This window comes from Lactuca virosa, chromosome 4 (genome assembly GCF_052849685.1).
Source record: "Lactuca virosa cultivar CGN04683 chromosome 4, Lactuca_virosa_CGN04683_v6, whole genome shotgun sequence".
Classification (NCBI taxonomy): Eukaryota; Viridiplantae; Streptophyta; class Magnoliopsida; order Asterales; family Asteraceae; genus Lactuca; species Lactuca virosa.
Window position 1 is genome coordinate 137,721,594 of NC_136429.1, and position 23,013 is coordinate 137,744,606.

At 34.7% G+C, this 23,013-nt stretch overlaps 3 protein-coding genes and 5 non-coding genes across 8 annotated transcripts; 7 read left to right on the forward strand and 1 right to left on the reverse strand.

Annotated features, from left to right (window-relative positions):
- Positions 1-435: 435 nt before the first annotated feature.
- LOC145105106 (uncharacterized) lies at positions 436-1,383 on the forward strand. The gene has a single exon (XM_079042240.1). The coding sequence runs from the start codon at positions 436-438 to the stop codon at positions 1,381-1,383; it is 948 nt and encodes a 315-aa protein (XP_078898366.1).
- A 10,024-nt stretch (positions 1,384-11,407) lies between these two features.
- Positions 11,408-11,503, forward strand: LOC145110545 (small nucleolar RNA R11/Z151). The gene has a single exon (XR_013709922.1). It is a non-coding gene; the product is annotated as a small nucleolar RNA R11/Z151 (small nucleolar RNA).
- A 154-nt stretch (positions 11,504-11,657) lies between these two features.
- Positions 11,658-11,781, forward strand: LOC145110553 (small nucleolar RNA snoR80). Its single transcript, XR_013709930.1, has one exon. It is a non-coding gene; the product is annotated as a small nucleolar RNA snoR80 (small nucleolar RNA).
- Positions 11,782-11,946: 165 nt separating this feature from the next.
- Positions 11,947-12,047, forward strand: LOC145110542 (small nucleolar RNA Z157/R69/R10). The gene has a single exon (XR_013709919.1). It is a non-coding gene; the product is annotated as a small nucleolar RNA Z157/R69/R10 (small nucleolar RNA).
- Positions 12,048-12,142: 95 nt separating this feature from the next.
- LOC145110546 (small nucleolar RNA R11/Z151) lies at positions 12,143-12,238 on the forward strand. The gene has a single exon (XR_013709923.1). It is a non-coding gene; the product is annotated as a small nucleolar RNA R11/Z151 (small nucleolar RNA).
- A 52-nt stretch (positions 12,239-12,290) lies between these two features.
- On the forward strand, positions 12,291-12,406 carry LOC145110550 (small nucleolar RNA Z152/R70/R12). The gene has a single exon (XR_013709927.1). It is a non-coding gene; the product is annotated as a small nucleolar RNA Z152/R70/R12 (small nucleolar RNA).
- Positions 12,407-19,048: 6,642 nt separating this feature from the next.
- Positions 19,049-21,013, reverse strand: LOC145168518 (cytochrome P450 736A117-like). Its single transcript, XM_079087312.1, has 2 exons — positions 20,047-21,013; positions 19,049-19,946 (listed from the first exon to the last, which is right to left on the reverse strand). Exons 1-2 carry the CDS (start codon positions 20,971-20,973, stop codon positions 19,335-19,337), a joined length of 1,539 nt encoding a protein of 512 aa, XP_078943438.1. The 5' UTR covers positions 20,974-21,013; the 3' UTR covers positions 19,049-19,334.
- A 798-nt stretch (positions 21,014-21,811) lies between these two features.
- Positions 21,812-22,759, forward strand: LOC145105107 (uncharacterized). Its single transcript, XM_079042241.1, has one exon. It carries the CDS (start codon positions 21,812-21,814, stop codon positions 22,757-22,759), a length of 948 nt encoding a protein of 315 aa, XP_078898367.1.
- The last annotated feature ends 254 nt before the right edge of the window (positions 22,760-23,013 follow it).

Genomic DNA, 23,013 nt, shown 5'->3' on the forward strand with positions numbered 1-23,013 from the left:
CTTCAAAAAATTAATACACAGAAACTGGAACAAACTTAAATACATAGTTTAAAGTATATATAGCACTAAATATATATTACCGACAAGTTAATTATAGAGATTTAGAAAAACAGTATATGACTAAAATTTGAAATTTGTTTAACTTTCATTTTGAGATTCAACAAAATTTTTGTCTTTTAGGCTGCCTGGAGTGGAGACCTCTCAACGCGTGAACATCGACCCCATTAATGGTGGGTTGGTTGTGACGTGAAGCCAAGGACGGACGAACACGAAAGACGGGATTGGCTGGGGCTTTTTGACCGTTGAAAAGCATTAAATAAAAAAAATGTTTTTTATTTTTACTTTATTCTCTCTGTATATACATCCATTTTTACACAAAATTTTCAAAACAAACATACAAACTCTTTCAAATCAAACACACACATTTAACAAAAAATGGATAGCAGTTCTGATGACGAGTTGGTTTTGCACAAACTATTGTCTGCAGCACAAGACATGATTCATGCGAGAGGCGAAAGTTCACACCGCGATAAGAAACATAGAAAATGGATCAACCGGGATCGAGAGCCGGCAAATGAACTTTTGGTACGTGATTATTTTGCCCCTGATAGTTTATATGACCTATCGAGATTTGAAGAACGTTTTCGTATTAGTAGAAATTTATTCTTACGTATAGTTAGAGATTTGGAACGTAATTATGAGTTTTTCCAATTACGATGGGATGCTAGAGGTAAACGTGGTTTTACTACAATACAAAAATGTACGGTCGCACTTAGACAATTGGCATATGGCATAACCGCAAACGCTTCAGATGAGTATTTGAAAATGTCTGAGAGGACGGGTCGAGAATGTACATATCTTTTCTGTGAGTATGTTATAGAGCTTTACCGTGACATATACTTGCGTCATCCGAATAAAAGTGATGTCGAACAGTTGTATGTCGCGCATCAAGCTACACATGGTTTTCCAGGGATGCTTGGTAGTATTGATTGTACACATTGGGAGTGGGCAAATTGTCCCAATGCGTGGCGTGGTCAATTCACGCGAGGTGATCATGGGGTACCGACTGTTATATTAGAGGCGGTTGTATCACAAGACTTATGGTTTTGGCATGCATTCTTTGGTATGGCGGGATCCAACAATGACATGAATGTGCTTCAAGCGTCTCCGTTATTTAACAATATTTTGCAGGGTAAAGCACCAGACATGTCATACGTTTTGAATGGAAATGAATATAAGTATGGGTATTACCTAGCTGATGGGATATATCCAGAGTATGCTACTTTTGTTCATTTGAGTCACTGTTCGGTCATTTTCAATGAGAATGACGTATTTCTTTCTGATAACGATGTAGTCGATCGATTTCAACAAATAAAAATTTAAAGGATTCAACATTAATTTTGTTTTATTGTGTTTTTAAAATATATGACTTTAAATATTAAACAATTTTATGTATATGTATATAAATACATAACAGTTTTGCATTCATGTTATTGATCTTCGTGCTTATAATCACATTCAATAACGGGGCATAAAATGAAACCGTAACCCCAAAATACGTTGCTATTTCTCGAAGACCGGTTCCGAAATCAAAAAACCGACAAAAACCGGACCCGAAACTGGTAGAACCGTCGGGCCGGTTCGGTTCTTGATTTTGGCCGATGCTGGTTCCCGGGTCGGGTTCGGTTCGAGCCGGTTCCGGCCGGTTCGGTCCTTTTGCTCATCCCTAATTCCGATTCAATATTGTACGATTTGAGAAGAAAATCTTGCAAACAATGTGAATGAACGATAAAGCAGATGCCGAGAAAATTTAGAAGAACTAATGAACGATTTGGGATTTCAATCGGATCAGGTGAATTGTAAACAATAATATGGGCTTTTAAATCATATGAACAGTAACAAGTATATTTGGATCAATTTATCATAGATTGGGCTAGATCCACAAAAACATATTGGATCAACAGGATTAGGCTAAAAAATATATGAATCAATGAAAGAAAATGAATTGTATCAACAAATTTGGCATGAAACGAAATAGATCCAATTGGAAAATCTTAATAAACAAGAAATTTATATAAAGATATATACGATTTAGAAAATTTGGAGAGACTCACCAAAAGATATCGAATCTTGAATCGATTACGTAAAATGTAGTCAAATCATGAACCGTTCCATGAACTAATCATTTGAATCTTCATGGTTTGGCTCTAATACCACTTGTTAGGACATGAAGCTTTGATTGACATTGCGGAAATATAGAAATGCATAATCGAAAAGAACGAGTTAACATTTAAGCATAATTGGATAGATAAAATGGAGCAGAACAAAATTTGTAGTAGCATGTGCTTGCTCCAACAATACTCTCTCTCAAACTAATCTACTCATCTATACAAAATGGGAAATCTCTCAACCTACAAAAAAATATTGAACTACTACTATATATAGGAAAGCTCAAACCATAAGTCACAAGGCTATTCCCATAAGTCATAAGGCACAAGGCTTTTTAAAAAGGGTGAAGCTTTCAAGTCATCACCAAATGGAGAGCTTTGTACCCCAACAACTAGGATCTTGCGTCTCTACCGACTCCCTATGTTATGAATATATGTCCTATCGAGCATGTATTAAACTTCCTAGGCTATCCTTCTAGGGTTCCTTTTCTCTTTTCTCTACTGTTAGCCGAGGAAGAACTTCTACTAATATTAACTAATTATCGGACGAATATGATTACATGCCTCTAAAATCAAATAGTCTGTCGACTGAAAGATCCAACACTACGATGGTTAGACTCAAACGAGAGTTACGCAATAGCGCCAAATCAGGCAATCTAAAACTATTTAATCTTGGAAACATGCAACCTAACCTACATGTCGAATAACTAACTAATATTAATATAGGTTCTAAGCAACAAATAATAGGCAAAACCCTAGGCTATAAGGCATCTTATGGATCAGACAATTCTAACCGACAATTCGTGAAAAGATCCCTAGCGTACATACTAGCATGCATTCTTAACATTTCATATTCAACAACATAACAAATATGTATATTTTGCGAATCACTTTCCTTTATGAGCTTTGGCTGACTGTACGCATCATATTATTTTATTATTCCTTTTATAAAAAGATTTATTAATTACTCAGATCCTTACTTTGAGTTTGGAATCAAAAGAGTGTTCATCCAGTTCACTCAAACCAAGGCTCTTATACAAACTTGTAACCTCCCGATTTTCAACTCAAAATTTTCATTTTTATTTATTAAAACATATCAGAGTAAAATTTCATTATGCGGAAACATGTTGTGAATGTGTGTGTGTACAGTCAAACCTTGTCATTCTCACGAATAACTAAAGTACCTGAAAAACATTTTTATTCAACTGGGCTTTAATGAAATATATCTAGCAAAGGAATGCGGTAACAATCTTCAAACAATATCAAAAACCTAAAAGCTCTCGTACTAATTATTGAAGATACGACCATAATCATCTGCTGGTGTAACGACCCAAAAATCAAGGGTAAAAATTCTATTTAATTGTAACGTCCGGTGTCTGGTACGCATTTATTTACAAATTATTCATTTTTATAGAGCTACTCGACGAGTTGGAAGCCCCAGACTCGTCGAGTAGAATTGAGTCTTGGACGTGGGATTTCAGCCACCTACTCATTGAGTCAAGAGCCATCGACTCGACGAGTAGGTATGTCAGAGTGAAACCCTAATTTTGGGGTTTTGCACCCTATTTAAGCATCGTAATCCCCACCTTTTGGCCTCATTTCCAGCCTCCAAGTCCTAAACCCTAATCCACGAAACCCTAGAGTATCTTGTGAGTTTGTGAGCCATTCTTGAGTCTTTTGGTGTGTTCTTGAAGCTAGAAGAAGAAGAAGGAGCTAGAAGGTTCAAGGAGAAGATAGTAGATCTAGGGATTTCCTTCCATCCTCATCACTTTCTGGTAATCAAGTCTCTAACTTGATCATTCATTCCTTAGATCTATTTACTTCCATTTTATGAGGGTTTTGGTACAAGAACCTTGGTCTTTGGGCTTTGGACGTCCCAAGTGACTTATATTTCAGATCTGGGATCTAGGAGGGGTTCCATGGCATAAATGTGCAAACTTTATGACCATGGAAGCCCCATTCAAGCTTATAAGCATTAATATGGCCTTTTTATCCCTAAGGGGCCATGCTTGGAAGGAAAGCTGGGAAGTTTACGTGTCCAAGTAGTGTTAGGGTTTTAGATCTGAGGTTGTAAGCGTTAGTTTGGTGTATGGGTGGTTTAAGGATCAAGTTCTAGGTCCCAAGGAATTAGGGTTTGAGCTAAACTCTTTAAGAAGAGGTATTAATGAGTAAAGTCAAAAACTTTACCCTTAAAAGGACATTTTCAGGGTTTATGTGAAGTATGAAGCTTGGATCTGAAGTGTAGGGGCTTAATCCATTAAGATAGCCCAAATAGACAGGGGAACTCGGCGAGTCCGATAAGGGACTCGACGAGTTAAAGTCGGGTTGTCCTAATTGTATGCCAGGTAGAACTCGACGAGTCAGCGAAAGGACTCGACGAGTTGACTCGGCTAACCACGAGTCTGAGTAGTACAGGAACTCGCCGAGTTAGGAGCTAACTCGACGAGTTGGGTTGACTGGGAGTTGACCTTGACTTTGACTTTGACTAGGACGTTGACTTTGACCAGGGGTAAAATGGCCATTTTACCCTAAGAAGAATTATCAGATTTTGATTAAGTGTTATTGTGAAATTGATAGCCAGGGAGTCGTTAGAGCAGCCGCCAGAGATTCCTCACACGAGAATTCACATCTAGCATTCGAGAACGTATTCTTTGTTCTCATACCGAGTGACCATCCTGATGTTTCTGATCCAATCTGTAAAGTTGGACCCATCAAAGATGACTCTCCCACAAAGATTCATGAGAGAGAAGGAGCTAGTAGGGTTTGAGCCAGAAGCATTGTTATTGGAAGACATCTGAAAAGAAAAGGGAATATATTAGATTAGATATAGAGAAAGTCCTTAACAAAACACCCAAATGTAATATTAAGGCTAGGACCCAACACAATATTTTATAACTTAGAAGAGGGATGCCGTAATCTAAGCTATAAGATATTTGAAGGTAGGTGAATGACGATTCACCAATTTCCACCATGAAAAATGAAATATTTAATTAGGTTTTAATTGGTTTAGAAACTCCTAGATTCTTTGAGATTCATTGAACTTTCTTCAATGGCATGTTTCAATCTCGAGTGTGCCCTTCACGTTTTGTGACTGGGATGCCGAGGATCACAAAACAAGGTGTGAAGTAACCATGCAAATTACTTGGTACCCTTAATGTATTACCCCTCAATCGATGTGTCGGTTAACCACACACGCTCCATCGATACTATGATAAACATTAAGTCACCCTTTACCTACCTTGTTAAGTTCAAGTTAGTGTGCCGGTTAACCACACACGCTCCACTAACGACTTAAACAAAGTGTAAAGTGTAATTTCATGGATTAGCACCTTATTCACATTTTCCTAAAATAACTAAGATTGGGAATTCAATAAATTTTACTTACTTTAGTATTATCATTATACTTTTAATGAGAATTTTTAAGTCCTTGTCCTACCCGTTCGGCTAACGACCCTCCACCGATCAAGGAAGCGGTGGGTGAGAGTGGACACCCATTAAGTTGCCATTTTATAGGCAACAACCTTATACCTCCCTTATAGATCGGCTTCGTGAATGAGGCGTACTAGCGGTAAGACGACTTGATCTTATACATATATAAATATTATTAAACTTATAATATTATAAAGTATAAGGGTTGAATTTTAACTTTTAAAATTCTAGGGGTTGGAACTAAAGTTTTTAATATGACTTTACATGTTCCAAAACTTGAGGGCAAGTTTTGTAAACTTTCAAAACTTTTCATTTCTCATAACTTATGAGTTAATGGTTATTAAAAATGAAGACTCTTCATTTTTTGTAACCTATGTGTTCTTTTAATGGTTTTATAAATGTGACTTTTGGTTATCCATAACTTAAGAACTAGTTATGGACTCCATTAAAACACATAAAGATCAGGAATTAATCTAATCAATTATTAGCACATAATTTCTATGATCTTCTAAACTCATATGTTTATGAATGTTCATATCAAAAATTTCAAGAATCGTAAGTACATATGCAAAACTTGAAATTTTGATACGAGCTTTTGAACAAAACTTCGATTTTCAAGTTTTTTTTTTTTTTTTTTTGCATCAAGTATCAAATAAACAAACCAGGCTCTGATACCACTGATGGGTTTTCAGCATTCTAACACTCATATGGTGTACATGCAACCCTAGAAACCTTGGATCTATGTTTGACTAAGATACATGCAAATAATTATTTTTCCAATGTTCTTATCCTAACTAGCATGACATGGGGTACTTGAATCAAATAAAACTAGTAGAATTACTTACCTTGTAGTAGTAGTTGATTGCTTGGAGTTTGAGAGCCTAGCACCAATAATGTGGATGCCTCAAATGGAAGTCACAAATCACCACAAACTTGGAAACTTGAGAGAATAGTCACAAACTTCTTGAAATCGGCCCTCTTAGTTTACACACATCAACTAGTGCAATTTCAAGAACCAAAGCCTCCTTTATATAGTGTGGTGGATTAGGGTTACATCCATGTAAACCCTAATACCCATGTCTTTTCATTTCCATGAGATCCATGGGTTAAAGCTCCATGGAGTATCCATGGACTTTCCATGCAAGCCTAGCCCATTCCAAATAAGCATTAGCCCACACTATATAAATACAAGAGACCATATTTAATTAGTCATACTTTTGATCTCTAAATTAATTCTAAATTAATTATATATCAATACTAATTAAATAATATGATTTTATATTAATATATTAGGACTTATAATATATTAATAAATCATAACTTATACTATTCTCAAACGATTATCCATAAATTGTTCGGGTGAAGTGCAACCCAAATGGACCATGCCGGGTTGGGTCAAGTACATACCAAATATAGTTATGGACTTAGATACTATATCCAACAGATATTTTATTAGACTCCTTGGTGGAAGGCCCATAAAGGGGGTTTGGACCCAATTTGGAAAATTAGGCCATGATTGGGCTTGGATGATTATTTTGGAATTTGGGCTTTTTGGACATTTGGATTAGGCTTTGGCTTTGGGCCATGTTAGGGAAAGGGTAAAAAGGTCTTTTACCCTAATTTAGACTCTTAGTGTGGGTCGCGATCCAATTATTAATTGGATGTTATTTTGTGATTGATAGCGCCAGATTTTTAGCGGGCCAGCAGCCAGAGATTTATCCGTGAGATTCAGCAGTGTGAGGTGAGTCTCCTCACTGCGCTTAGTGGGTCGAAGGCACCAATGTTCGCCCATGGTTAATTATGTTAGGGTGCTAGATGTCTTCGTGACTCTTGCATGTGTTATGTGTTGGTATGCTTACCGGGTAAGGCCCGATGCCGACCGGGGCCCAATGGTTATTCTGATGCTATTTTCTTGTTATGCTTATGTGATTTGTATGTGGGCGGGGCCCGTTATACACAGTGGGTGGGACCCGTTATGCAAGTTTGAGCGGGGCCCGTTATACTCATTGGACGGGGCCCATTGATTTACAGATCTGTATACCGAGTGGGGCTTGATGTCGGGCGGGGCCCGTTATGTGTTTATTTATGTATGTATGGTATGTGGTATTTTAGGGAACTCACTAAGCTTTGTGCTTACGGTTTTCAGTTTATGTTTCAGGTACTTCTGGTTTCAAAGGGAAGAGCTCGGGATGATTGTACATCACACACCATTCGATTCAACATTTTGTGATTTACTCTGACAACGATGATGTATTGATAAAATTTGATTACTTTGGTTTTATGACAATGATATGGTTTACTGTTTTATTAATTTAAAAATGAAAAATTTCCGGGTCTTATTTTTTGGATGTTACAATAAGGCATAAAAACCTAGATCTAAGCTTTTAAACTCAAAAAGCAATGAACTTGGAAACTCCGAAAGGTCCAGAAGGTGTGTAGATGAATGATGGTGAGACTTGAATGCATAAATGATGAACTAGATGCTCTTCCTCTTCTTCTTCTTTGTTATAAATAACCACAAAGGAGCTCAAGATCAACTATGGGTGCTAGGGTTTCAAAAGGGGAGTGTAATGAGATGATGGAGGTTGAGGGTTGGCTAACCTTAGCCCTCACTTCCTTTAAATACATAATAAACCCCCAAAATTAGGGTTTTCCTTACAGCCGCATCTCACGTCATGACCCATAAGGGCTCACGTCGTGAGAATCAAAACCATACACGTTTCATCCATCCGGGCTCATGTCTTGACACCTCAGTGGTTACGTCGTGAGCAAGGTTTAAACTTGAGAATTAAAGCTGAAATTATAAAATGGTGCTTACCTGGAACTAGGTGTTACAGTTTACCTTATGAACCCCGTTTGCTTACGGTCCGTCTAATAGGAGCTTGGTTACCAATGTCGGGTATCGGTTCTAAAATATTGAGTCATGGAGTTCGTTGTAAGTATCTCGAGTGTTTTGTCAGGCGAATGTACACCTGAGCTAATGAGGGATTTTGATGCAAAGTGAGATTCTTGGATGGACCATCATTATGCTTATGGGAGCAGTAGGTTGGTGATGACTTGTCAGGAAGTCAAGTATATTTAAGGTTTTTGGGCACAGCTTCTGGATTTGGGATTGGTTGAAATTTACGATCGGTATCTTTTGAGTTTTTATTCTACATGGTTTGGTAGCTTTCCTAGTCAGAGACTAGAGGTAGTTACGTCGAATGGATGGTCATCAGTCTTAAGGTACGGTTCCTAGAGTTTAGACTGATAGGTTACTGGTTCTGGGGAGTTTACTGATGAAAGTAATTGGTAATTCCAATTTTTGAGAAGTTTTCTGCTTTGAGTGGTTTATTGCTGTGATTTGGGTCTTACATTTATAGAGAGAAAGATAGTGGTTGCGGTTGAACATTTTCGAGTTATTGGGTTGTTTGTTGGAAGGTGTGGGTTTTCAAGTGATCTCTCGACTTCTCTGTATAGATGCCTTGATTTCAGAATGGTTAGACAAAGCTTATAGAATATGTTGGTGTTGTTTTCAAAGAATCATTCCTGGACCATTGTGAGTAACAAGCTTCTAACTTGCTCATTGGTTTCATAGATCTAGTCATTTGTCATATTTGCCACTTTTTGGTCATTTTAGTGCATCAAGTTTAGTTCTTGAAATTTTGTGACCTTCTTATGGATAAAGTTGGAAACTTTGTCCATCTAACCTTCATATTGATTCATATCTGAAGGTTGGAGACTTGGATTATATTATAGGATTATAGTTATCTTTGTGACTCTTGCATGTATTTGTATGTATATTTGGATGGGGACCATCATATGTGTTGGGTGGGGCCTACTACGTGTTACGGACATGCCTGTTAACCGGGCGAGGCCCGATCAGTACCAGGCGGGGCCTGATATATGTATGGTATGTGGTATTTTGGAGAGTTCACTAAGCTTTGTGCTTACGGTTTATGTTTAAAATGTTTTCAGGTACTTCTGGTTCCAAAAAGAAGGGCCCAACTTGATTGCACTGCAATCCCTGGAGATTTATTTTGCACTCAATGTTTATGAATTACTCTGGTGTTTTGAGAATACTTTAATTATGATTGTCTTTGAGATAATGAATGAATGGTTTTGAATTATTTAAAAAAGAAATTTTACTCGATATTTTTGGGACATTACATTTATCTCTTGCTACAGGGACAAACTTTAACAAATGAGGTAAAAGGATTACATCATAAGGTACAATACAAATAACGATTGTTTATTTCCTTAAATTATTCATGCAACATGTTCTGACTTTGAACTCATAATATGTACCAATTTACGTGCACTCATGGATGCGGAGCCCGATTTAGATCTTAATTTAAAGGTGTGTTTTTTTTTCAGTTTTCACCAACTACTGTATAACTAATTTTGATGACACTAGATAAAAATTTAAAAAATTTTAGTTTTTTACAAGAGAGTTCGAGAGAGAAGATAAAAAAGCTAAAAAAGTGTTTCCTTCATCAAATAATATTGGAATTTTTTTTTAATTTAAACATGGTATTCGATAAGAAAATTACTTCATCTTTAGGATGGAAGAACTTTAAGCCGCACTATTAAGCCACACAAGAAAACTAGTACTTTTTTTTTCTTTAAAGTCTCATAAATTAATGGTATTGATTTATTTTTCTTGAAATCTTGCATTTTTTAAAGTGGGTTCTAAAAGAAATATGCATAATATATTTTCATGCACCTTTTTTTTGTTATGCATATTTACACTAGAAGAAAATTATTTTACCAAGATATTTGAAAAGCACATAACCGAATCAAACCAAGAAAAAAAATCAACTATTGACAATATTTTTAAAAGAAAATATGCAAGTTTTTCTTAAAATCTCGAAAAGCCACCAACATTGTTTTGGATGCAAATACTCCATGGGTGGTGTTCGTATTACCGAAAATTGGTCCTGAAAAGCTCATCTTGAATTGAATGACTTTGACCTGAATTTAACTTGTTTATATTGTTTTGGTTTCGGCCTCATAGTTTTATTGTTTATGTTCTGCTCCTAATTTGTTGCGTCCGATTTTAATTTTGCCACATGTCGTTTCATACAAGTCGAAACGAACCCAAGTTTGGGTTATTTTTATGAGCACTACCTCACAGTTCCCCGACCTAAGATTGTTTGTAACCCGTTACAATTTGATTCAAATTTTTGAAATTAAAAGAAAAAGTGGATAATCGAGAGTATGATATAGAGTATTTAGTGTATTACAAGGATACCACACAAGAGAATGGCTGTATCTCAAATGAACCGATCGTATAAATCTAACACGAACAGATTTTAGAAAAACCGATTTCCCTAACCGAACACTTTAATTTTTAATAAATCAAGCCCGGTTTATTTTGCCCACCACTGCGTGTCACAAAATAACCTAGCAACAATTAACGAAGTTATAGCCCACATATGTTTTTGCAGAAAAGCCCAATAAAACCCTACGACGTTCATCACCCTTGTTCAATCCTATATATATTTCAAGCCCTCGCATCTTCATTTCTACAAATACAATCGTTCTACGTTTGTCTATCTCTGCAGGTATATATCAGGTTTTATCTACTTTCACGAATTAATTATGAAAAGTTTCGAATTTATCTGATTAATGATGAAGCAATTTGTGGACTAGAGTTTCTGATCATGGGCTCTTCTTCCCATTATGTTTGACGACAAACCCTTGGCTGTCTGAGTGCAAATCATTCGATTTTATCTAAATCTTTGTCGATATCTTTACCTATTTACCACTGAATCTAGCTTATCGCAATTGTTTTTATCTAGATCTGGATTATTTTTGACAACGATTTGAGGGTTATGATGATATACTTTTAATATCTTAGCGGATTTCCGTGAGATTAAAATGTATTTTGATCTATGATCTTATTGTTACACACACTGAATCCTCAACATTTGTCAACTCTGTTCTAGATTTTTGGAATTTCTGCTGTCAATATAACTGCATCTTTCAATGAGCTTCATCTGTCAGACTATCAAAATACAACTATTTCTGCGTGAAGTTATTTGATTTTGAATGAAATTTGATGATATGCATCCATTTACCAATTATGGGGGATAAAACAGTTCCTCTCGGTGTAATGGCTCAGATGCAAAATTAAAATTTGTGGATATCCTGATAAATGTGTTGTTCAATGTCATTTCATCGTGAAACACCTCATACAGAACGTGTTTGAAATGCCTTTTTCAAAAACCTCGATCAAAAGGATCATATGTTCAAGGACGATCTTCCCTAACACTAATTTTCTTTAGAAGCTGTTGTTTTTCACACAATCAGTAGCTGTTTTACAGGTTCATGTTATAATTGTCTAACTTATTTAGTTTTTAGTATGATATGTGCGATGATGAAGCAATTTGTGGACTAGAGTTTCTGATCATGGGCTCTTCTTCCCATTAAGTTTGACGACAAACCCTTGGCTGTCTGAGTACAAATCATTGTATTTCTTTTTCTATAACCTTAGTCAAAACCTTCAATTCCTATTATTGAATTGGATTGTGTTTTTTTTAATTGTTTTGTGACTTGATTTGAGGCTTATGAGGATAAATTAACTATCTTAGCGGATTTCAGCGAGATTGAAGTAACTTTTGATCAATGATCTGATTGTTACACACACACTGAGGCTTCTAATTTTCAAATCGTTTCATATTCTTTCTTTAAATCTCGGAAGAACGTAGAATTTCAATGATGAGTCTAAGCATCTTTGTATGTTATTAGGGCAGTGGACAAGGTTTGATTAATTCAGTCTTGCCGTGATCCCAATTTTAACGACTTCTCCTTCCGCTGAGCTAAATCTCGTTCTTCACACTTATATTTAATACTTCACTTGAAACTTTTTCATGATAAGTTTAAATCATATTTTACATGTTATATTTCAATGTTAGGAGAGTGGATTTTTGATTGTATGAAAAAGTTTTTCTTATGATTTTTTATAGATTTAACTCTCAAAAAGAGCTAATGTATGGTTATTTATTTGTCTGCGTCTGAACTTACGGTGGGATTTTTAGTGGTACAAATTATTCATACATATTTTTTCATTTACAAAGTTGCAATTTAGCAAAGCTGCAATTGTATCAAGAACTACTCCTGCTGACGCTTGTGTAGCGAAATAGTAGGTATCGTGTATACAACATCCAATGTAACACTTATGTAATGATTTATGGCAACATGTATATACCAAACTGTTTGAATAGATGGAAGTTAAACATTTTGGCCCTGTTTTTTTTTTTTTTTTTTTTTTTACTTTTTCTTTGTAAGTTCTGAATTTATGAAGTGTATATTTATAAAATGTATTGACGTTATAATGTTATCTGATAAATTATTGTTGATAAAATGTTGTTTTTTACTGAATGCATTGTTTGAATCTGAATAACATTATTTACCCTCTTTCTAAAAATGATAATTGATCGTTTTTAATAATTGTTATACTCCAATATAAATATAAAATTTATCATTTATTTAAGAGAAATTAAATATCTTATTATCTTTCTTATACATATCAAATGATGATAAGTGTTATATTTTGATAAAGTTAATTATATTTTTATATTTTTAGAATCATTTCAAGATAATGTGAAAGAAAAGTATGAAGATATTTAATTTCTTTTTATTTAATGATCATAATAATTTAAAAACATACATCATCATGTTAAACAATTAATTAAATTTAAACAAATTAAATATAAGATCAAGATTATATATATATATATATATATATATATATATATATATATATATATATATATCACCACATTGTAACTCATTACTTTTAAATTTTAGACAAATTAAAAATAAGATTATATATATATATATATATATATATATATATATATATATATATATATATATAGGGGATAGGGAATATACATTACAGCTCCACCTAAACTTAGGTACTAAACCTCTAAAATATGTCGTTTTAACATGCTAAATATGCCCGGTTTGGTTTCACTTGGTAAATATATCAACTTCCATAACATTTCTTTCATTCATTATCGTTTTATCATCTCTGTTTTCTTTCTTCAATTATCGTTTATTACTTCACCCAAGTGAACATTACTAAACCCTTAACCTAAACCCTAAACCCTAAATTTAAACCCTAAACCCTAAATCTAAACCCTAAACCCTAAACCTTAAACTCTAAACCCTAACCCTAAACCCTAAACCCTAAATTTAAACCCTAAACCGTAAATCTAAACCCTAAACCCTAAACCCTATTGTGTCGATCTTGAATTTACATCTTGAAGTATTAATCGTGAATCCATTAACCGTAATCTTTATATAGTAAAACAATGTATTTTCAAGAGGTTTAGTACCTAAGCTTAGGTGGGGCTGTAATGTATATTCCCTTTTCCCATATATATATGGGGATAGGGAATATACATTACAGCCCCACCTAAGCTTAGGTACTAAACCTCTAAAATATGTCGTTTTAACATGCTAAATATACCCGGTTTGGTTTCACTTGGTAAATATATCAACTTCCATAACATTTCTTTCTTTCATTATCGTTTTATCATCTCTGTTTTCTTTCTTCAATTATCGTTTATTACTTCACCCAAGTGAACATTACTAAACCCTAAACCTAAACCCTAAACCCTAAATTTAAACCCTAAACCCTAAACCTAAACCCTAAACCCTAAATCTAAACCCTAAACCCTAAACCTTAAACCCTAACCCTAAACCCTAAACCCTAAATTTAAACCCTAAACCCTATTGTGTCGATCTTGAATTTACATCTTGAAGTATTAATCGTGAATCCATTAACCGTAATCTTTATATAGTAAAACAATGTATTTTCAAGAGGTTTAGTACCTAAGCTTAGGTGGGGCTGTAATGTATATTCCCTTTTCCCATATATATATATGGGGATAGGGAATATACATTACAGCCCCACTTAAGCTTAGGTTAAGGATATCATTTTCTGGAAAATGAATATGAACTACCATTTAATGTTAAGGATATCATTTTCTTAAAATTAAATTAAAAAATAATAAAATAACCTCATAATCTATTTAATCAATGAATTGAAAATGCTCCTGACAATCTTCATATGCGGCTATATGAACATTATTCGTATATAAAAAACACGCACTATAAGTTATAACCTATAAAAAATAAAAGAATAAAAGCACATATATAAAATACCCATAATTTATTTGATAGTTAAATTGAAAATCCTCTTCATAACCTTCATAGGTGTTTTGTGTATATTATTTGTCTGCACGTAACACATGCCAATAAAAACCTTGTTTATAAAAATATAAGTTTCTTTGTGAACCCTTCTATTTATAGTACATATTTGTAAGATGTGGAAATAGAAAGTAAGAAAATATTATTATAGAAAAACATTGAAAGTACCATCTATTTAAATGTTTAACTAAAAACTAATAAAAAATTTATCTTCATGACAAACCGTAATAATATGTCAAATTCAAATTTACCAACATTCATCTTTTCTTATATATTTAAATTTTAAGGAAAAAATATATTCTGTCAAATCCAAAGACATTAATTTCTCTTGAATAGGAAAAAGATGGATCAAGTACATCAATTAAAGATTGGAAACCAGTGGTAGTTAGTTTTCTCTAACTAACGATGTAAGTTATAACTCTCTCACTAGATTATGATTATATGTATTATAATCTTATGAATATATATATATATATATATATATATATATATATATATATATATATATATATATATATGATTAGATGTAAATGGTATTAAGTTAAATACCTACAAGATATGAAGATAAAGTACGATTATATGAACTATAATCATATGGATGATTGTGTATGCAAGAAAAGATGTTAATGGTATTATGTTAGATACCTACATGTTATTAGATGGAGATTTATATTAAGTACTTAACGAATTAAGTACTATATTAATAGTAGAAGATTTCTTAATGAAATGATGTGATAGAATGTTATGTGACAAGTGATATGTAAGATTATGGGAAGAACATAACATTTATATGAATGGTTTTAAAAATGTAGAAAGATGTTTCCCTCGGGAATGTAGAAAGATGATTCCTTTGGGAATGAGATTATGTTTCGTTAGAAAAGATCGAGAAAGGTTTCTATGAATGGAACAATGTAAGAGGTTTCTTCTAAAGAGCCTTGATAAATAATACGTAAGGGATTACGGGTAGAAGAAAGGATCATTGTAAACCGCCAGGGATTCAAGAAAAGAAAAGTAGCCAAAGGATCCATGAGGGATCAAAGGGAGGGGACTAAGTCCGGATGATTGTATACCGGTACGTCAGAACTATTTTGTCCCCCTAGTTGATAGGTGAAGCTATCATATGCGATTAGACCGTTTGGGTCTAAATGGGAATAGAATGGCAAAGCCTGATAAGATGAGAGTAGAGAGGAAGAATGTGAGAAGAGATGAGAGTAGAGTATAAGAAGAGGTAAGGATGTAAGATGAGGATAAAGTAGGAGTATGAGAATAGGTGAAGATAGAGTGTGAGAAGAGTATGAGATGATATGAGATGCATATAGAGTAAGAGAGGAGTATGAGATGAGAGGAAGATAAAGTAAGAGTATGAGAATATGTAAACATAGAGTAACCGTGTAACGTCCCAAAAATACCAGATAAAATTTTTATTTTCAAATCAACCACAACATTCATTCATTACTTTTAGGATAATTATAGTATCAAAAGTATTTCCAATTAACATCAAAGTAATAACAAAATCATAAGTATGAAATCTTCTGTGGATGCGATGCAACCATGCCAGACTCTTTCCCTTGGAATAAGAAGTACCTAAAACATTTTAAACCATAAAACCATAAGCACAAAGCTTACTGAGTTCCCCAAAACACCATATACCAAACATAACAAATTGGGTCTATTTCAACCCCAAGTGAAAGCTATGGGCCAAATCATAGTATTACAGTCACTTCCTGCCATTGGCTACCCTCTTGGTCTTTCCTTGCAGTGCTAATGGCCAAATCCTGGTCTTACAAGCAAGTGTCATCGGCTACCCCATGGTCTTTCATATAACTGCCATGGACTACTCATATGGTCTTTCATACAGATGTCAAGGGCCTGATCTTGTTCTTCCATGCAACTATCACAAAGACAACTAGCATCCTACATAGTATAATTAGAAGACTCATCTCGCAATGTATTGGACTAGATATAGCTTTTTATTTGATACTTCCCTGTTGCTTTAAATTATGGTTATGATATGTTGTAAACCTGATAATATCCTGGAATGTAAAATATTTTTGAAATTTAGAATTCCACATTTGTATAGAAAAACTCTGATAAATCTCCATAATATCAGTTGAGAAAAATCGAGTCGTTACTTATTATGTGCATATGAAGAGCATGCAAAATGGAGAGTTTAGTAAGAGAGTAAGAGAGTTGTCCCACTAGTTGATAGGTGAAGCTATCATATGTGATTAGACCGGTTGGTTCTAAATAGGAATAGAATGGAAAAGTGTGAGAAGATGAGAGTAGAGAGGCAGATTATGAGAAGAGATGCAAGTAAAGTATGAGAAGATGTGAGGAGATGCGATGCGGATAGAGTAGGAGTATAGGAAGAGGTGAAGATAGAGTATGGGAAAAGTATGAGATAAGATGAGAAGAGGTACATATAGAGCAAGAGAAGAGTATGAGATGAAATGAAGATAAAGTAAGAGTTTGAGAAGAGGTAAAGATAGAGTAAGAGTATAAGATGAGATGAGAAAGGGTGCAAATAAAGTAAGAGAAGAGTATGAGATGAGATAAATATAGAGTAAGAGTATAAGAAGAGGTAAAGAGTAAGAGTATGAGATGAGATGAGAAGAGACGCATAAAGAGTATGAGATGAGATGAAGATAGAGTAAGAGTATGAGAAGAGGTAAAGATGGAGTAAGAGTATGAGATTAATATGAGAAGATGTGAGAATAAAGTAGAGTATGAAAAGATGAGAATATAAGAGAAGAATGCGAGAATATGAGACTAGAGTGAAAGAGTATGAGAAAAAGATGTTAGAATGACAGAGTGTGAGTAGAACAGAACAAAATTGTAGAATATGAAAAGAAAGAAAGTAGAGAAGAAGAGTATGATGACATAAAAACAGAGTATTTTATAACTCACAAGACTTGTTGTCTGATGTTGTAGATTTTCATGTGTTGCAGGTTCAGGTAGTAGTTGTTGTATGGGAGGAGATAGAAGCACTAAGGACTTGTACTAGATATAGTTTTTTATTTGGTACTTCCTTGTTGCTTTAAATTATGGTTATGATATGTTATAAACCCAATAATATCCTATAATGTAAAATATTTTTGAAATTTAGAATTCCACATTTGTATAGAAAAACTTTTGATAAATCTTCATAATATTAGTTGAGAAAAATTGAGTTCTCTACATATTATGTACATATTAAGAGGATGCATAATGGAGAGTTTAGTAGGAGAGTTGAGTAAGGTGGCAAACTTACTCGTCATTTAATGGATTCAACTCTACCATTATGAGATGTCATATTAATATTCAATAAGTTTGGAGTTCAATAGTCATTGAATCTTTCAATGGAAAAAAGGAAAGTTTTCTATTACATAAATAAATATTTAAACATGTTCCATTGAATTTTATAGAGTTCAATACATTATAGAAAAAAAATTGATGGAATTATATAAAATATACAAAGATGACGTGACAATCCATTAAACTTTATTTATATATTAACTATTAGGCTAAAGGGAGTGGGGGCGCCAAGCCCACTCGCCAAAAGCTTGGCATGAACAAAACATCACCCCCTTCACCATGTTAAGCAATGTGCTAAGAAGAGCTCGCCGGTTCACTAGCGAGAAGAGAGAGAAGAAAAGATTATTTGCAATTGGCTGTCATTGGCCCTTTTGTATTTGCTTTCTTTTTTTTATTTTATTTTTTTCTAAAATCAGAAGGCTGTGATTGGTCATCTTTTATTTGGATTTTTGTTTTAATTTTTTTCTTAAAATTCAAGTGTATATATTTTCTATGACAAAAGATTAGGTGGAAAAAAAATATGATGTGGCATGTCTTAGCATCTCTTTAGCATGTCTTAGCATCTCTTTAGCATGCGTCACCACTCCCTTTAGTCTTACTCATTTAACAATAGAATATCTTGGTAAGTACCATATATTATCATGTATTTTTATAGGATATTGACAATGATCATTAAATGGTTAAGATTTCCTTATAAGAATATTAGACGTGTTTATCCTACTAGTTGATATCCTTAGAATGATGGAAGCAGTTGATGCATTTTTTTTGGATAGATTAATGAATATAACCTCATTTAGAAATATGTACAATAACCATGCTTTTAAACATATTGATGTAAAAGCTAAAATCATACATGAATATTAATTACACTGATGTGTAAATTTATAAAGGGCAACAGATGAAAAACTATATGAATGGTTATATAAAGATAACATTATGTTTGCCCACTATATATTAATTTAATTAACATTACATAATCCATAATCCATATGAGGTTGGGTTTGTCATGTAAATGAGCTAGAACTGTCCAGGTGTTCATTGAAATATTGCAAGTAGATTTCCATTTAATTTTCCGTTTCAAAAAAATATATATTTATTTAACAAAAGAATATGCATGTCATGTAACTTGGGCTACAACGTACATGTAATTTTTTCCAAAATAAACGAAAAATTAATGGCAAATATCCATCCATCCATTCAGCTAGTAATGTTTTAGATAATGCCGGTATTGCTGCTTAATTATGGGAAGAATGGTGTCCCAAGAGCTAGCAATGGAACCTTCCGGTGATTAGCGAGACCAAAAGTTTCATTCATATCTACGTCCTGTGGCCTAACTCCTTGTGGCAGAGCCCAATCGAACCTGTACAAAACATTAGCCAGAACCTTCTCATTGATGGCCATGGCAAATATCCTTCCAGGGCAACTCCTCCTTCCAGCACCAAATGTAAGCAACTCAAAATTGTGCCTCACGAAATCAATAGATGACTCCAAGAACCTCTCCGGCATAAACGTTTCAGGTTTATCCCACACTTTAGGATCCCTCATAATTGCATAAACATTGACGTATACCCTAGTTCCTTCTGCAATATCATACCCCATTACTTTGGCATCGTGTCTTGCAACTCGTGGTGGTAGAACTGGAAGGGGAGGATGGAGTCGTGTGGCTTCCATGATGACGCATTTTAGATACTTCATCTTCTCCACATCGTTGTCAGTTATGTCTTTCTTTCCGTTAAGGACTGCCCTTATCTCGGCCTGGACTTTCTCAAGGCAATCACGATGTAACAGAAGTTCAGTCATCGCCCATTCCAGTACGGATGATGATGTATCCGTACCAGCAACATACGCATCCTACATACAAAATAGGTCAAAACAAGTTTAGTGGCTGAGATTCATTCAATTGTCAATTTGTCATGTATATAAGATGAAAAGAGATTTGTATATATTATACCAAGAGCAGTGCTTTGATGACGTCTGCGTCGATGGTGATGCCAAGAATATCTTCCTTCTGAATCTTGAGTAGTGCATCAATGAAGGTCTCCACACCATGTTCATCACCACTAACTGGATTAGGGTTATTTCTTTTCTTGGATAAAGTCTCATCAACCACATTTTGAAGGAACTCATCAAAATCCACTGCCACCCTATCGACTTTAGCACTAAGACCTGTAATCCGATCCACGAATGCAAGCTGAGGAATAGAATCCTCAAAATAAAAGCTACCCAGCACCTCGGAGAAGTCTTGCATTATCTTTTTAAATTTCTTACCAATCTCTCCTTCGTTATACGTCCTCCCAAACGTCGCCATGCATGTGACATCGTTTGTAAGTGAGCTAAACAAGTCGCTCAAGTCCGCAGGCTTGTTTGACAAGAAACATTGGGTGATTTTAGTGAGGCAATCGCCAATTATCTTTTCCCTAAGCCCATCAAAAGATTGGACCTTTTTGTTACTCAGAAGCTGGAGAGTTAGAATACTCTTTGCTTGCCTCCAGTATTCACCATAAGGAGCGACTGTTATTTCCTTGAGATCGTAGGAGATGGTCCTGAACATCCTGGTGGTGGGCCTGCTGGCAAATGCTAAATCATGTGTCTTCATGATCTCACGAGCCGCTTCAGTTGACGAGACGACCAGGCTTGGGACTGAGCCGATGTGGAGGAGCATGAGGGAGTCACCATAGCGTCTGGCCAGAGAAAAGAATGACTGGTGGACGAGTGCCCCGAGCTGGTGGAGGTTGCCAATAACCGGCAACGTTGGTGGTGAAGGTGGTAGTTTCTTGATGATAGTTGGTGGTGTAGAATTGTACCATCTGATTAAGAACGCAGCACTTAGAAACAACGGCAATATGTAAATAAAAATATGATCCAAGAAAGCCAACATCTTGATTACTAATGAGTGATGACTAGAGATGGAATTCAATGGTATGTGGAATTGTGTTGAAATGACGTGCTTTCTTCACTTATTTATACGTACTTCAGATCTTGTGTACAGGCGGCCGCACGCCAGAAAGGAACCTCCATTCACGAAACAATAACTCACTGCCCCATTTCCATGTAAAAACAAAAAGAAAACAATCTACGTCCGCCATAAAAGAAGATTTAGTACTATAGATATAAAACGGATTATAAAATTATCGACTAATATATTATACTCATATTTAGTCAATTATATAATCCGCCCTTTAAGCTTGTTTAATATAATATGCATTTCATGTGGATAAAGTATGTACTATAATTGACTAAAACTACCACAATTATAAAAATCAAGGAGTTAATTAAAAATCTTCAAAAAATTAATACACAGAAACTGGAACAAACTTAAATACATAGTTTAAAGTATATATAGCACTAAATATATATTACCGACAAGTTAATTATAGAGATTTAGAAAAACAGTATATGACTAAAATTTGAAATTTGTTTAACTTTCATTTTGAGATTCTAACAAAATTTTTGTCTTTTAGGCTGCCTGGAGTGGAGACCTCTCAACGCGTGAACATCGACCCCATTAATGGTGGGTTGGTTGTGACGTGAAGCCAAGGACGGACGAACACGAAAGACGGGATTGGCTGGGGCTTTTTGACCGTTGAAAAGCATTAAATAAAAAAAATGTTTTTTATTTTTACTTTATTCTCTCTGTATATACATCCATTTTTACACAAAATTTTCAAAACAAACATACAAACTCTTTCAAATCAAACACACACATTTAACAAAAAATGGATAGCAGTTCTGATGACGACTTGGTTTTGCACAAACTATTGTCTGCAGCACAAGACATGATTCATGCGAGAGGCGAAAGTTCACACCGCGATAAGAAACATAGAAAATGGATCAACCGGGATCGAGAGCCGGCAAATGAACTTTTGGTACGTGATTATTTTGCCCCTGATAGTTTATATGACCTATCGAGATTTGAAGAACGTTTTCGTATTAGTAGAAATTTATTCTTACGTATAGTTAGAGATTTGGAACGTAATTATGAGTTTTTCCAATTACGATGGGATGCTAGAGGTAAACGTGGTTTTACTACAATACAAAAATGTACGGTCGCACTTAGACAATTGGCATATGGCATAACCGCAAACGCTTCAGATGAGTATTTGAAAATGTCTGAGAGGACGGGTCGAGAATGTACATATCTTTTCTGTGAGTATGTTATAGAGCTTTACCGTGACATATACTTGCGTCATCCGAATAAAAGTGATGTCGAACAGTTGTATGTCGCGCATCAAGCTACACATGGTTTTCCAGGGATGCTTGGTAGTATTGATTGTACACATTGGGAGTGGGCAAATTGTCCCAATGCGTGGCGTGGTCAATTCACGCGAGGTGATCATGGGGTACCGACTGTTATATTAGAGGCGGTTGTATCACAAGACTTATGGTTTTGGCATGCATTCTTTGGTATGGCGGGATCCAACAATGACATGAATGTGCTTCAAGCGTCTCCGTTATTTAACAATATTTTGCAGGGTAAAGCACCAGACATGTCATACGTTTTGAATGGAAATGAATATAAGTATGGGTATTACCTAGCTGATGGGATATATCCAGAGTATGCTACTTTTGTTCATTTGAGTCACTGTTCGGTCATTTTCAATGAGAATGACGTATTTCTTTCTGATAACGATGTAGTCGATCGATTTCAACAAATAAAAATTTAAAGGATTCAACATTAATTTTGTTTTATTGTGTTTTTAAAATATACGACTTTAAATATTAAACAATTTTATGTATATGTATATAAATACATAACAGTTTTGCATTCATGTTATTGATCTTCGTGCTTATAATCATATTCAATAACGGGGCATAAACCGAAACCGTAACCCCAAAATACGTTGCTATTTCTCGAAGACCGGTTCCGAAATCAAAAAACCGGCAAAAACCGGACCCGAAACTGGTAGAACCGTCGGGC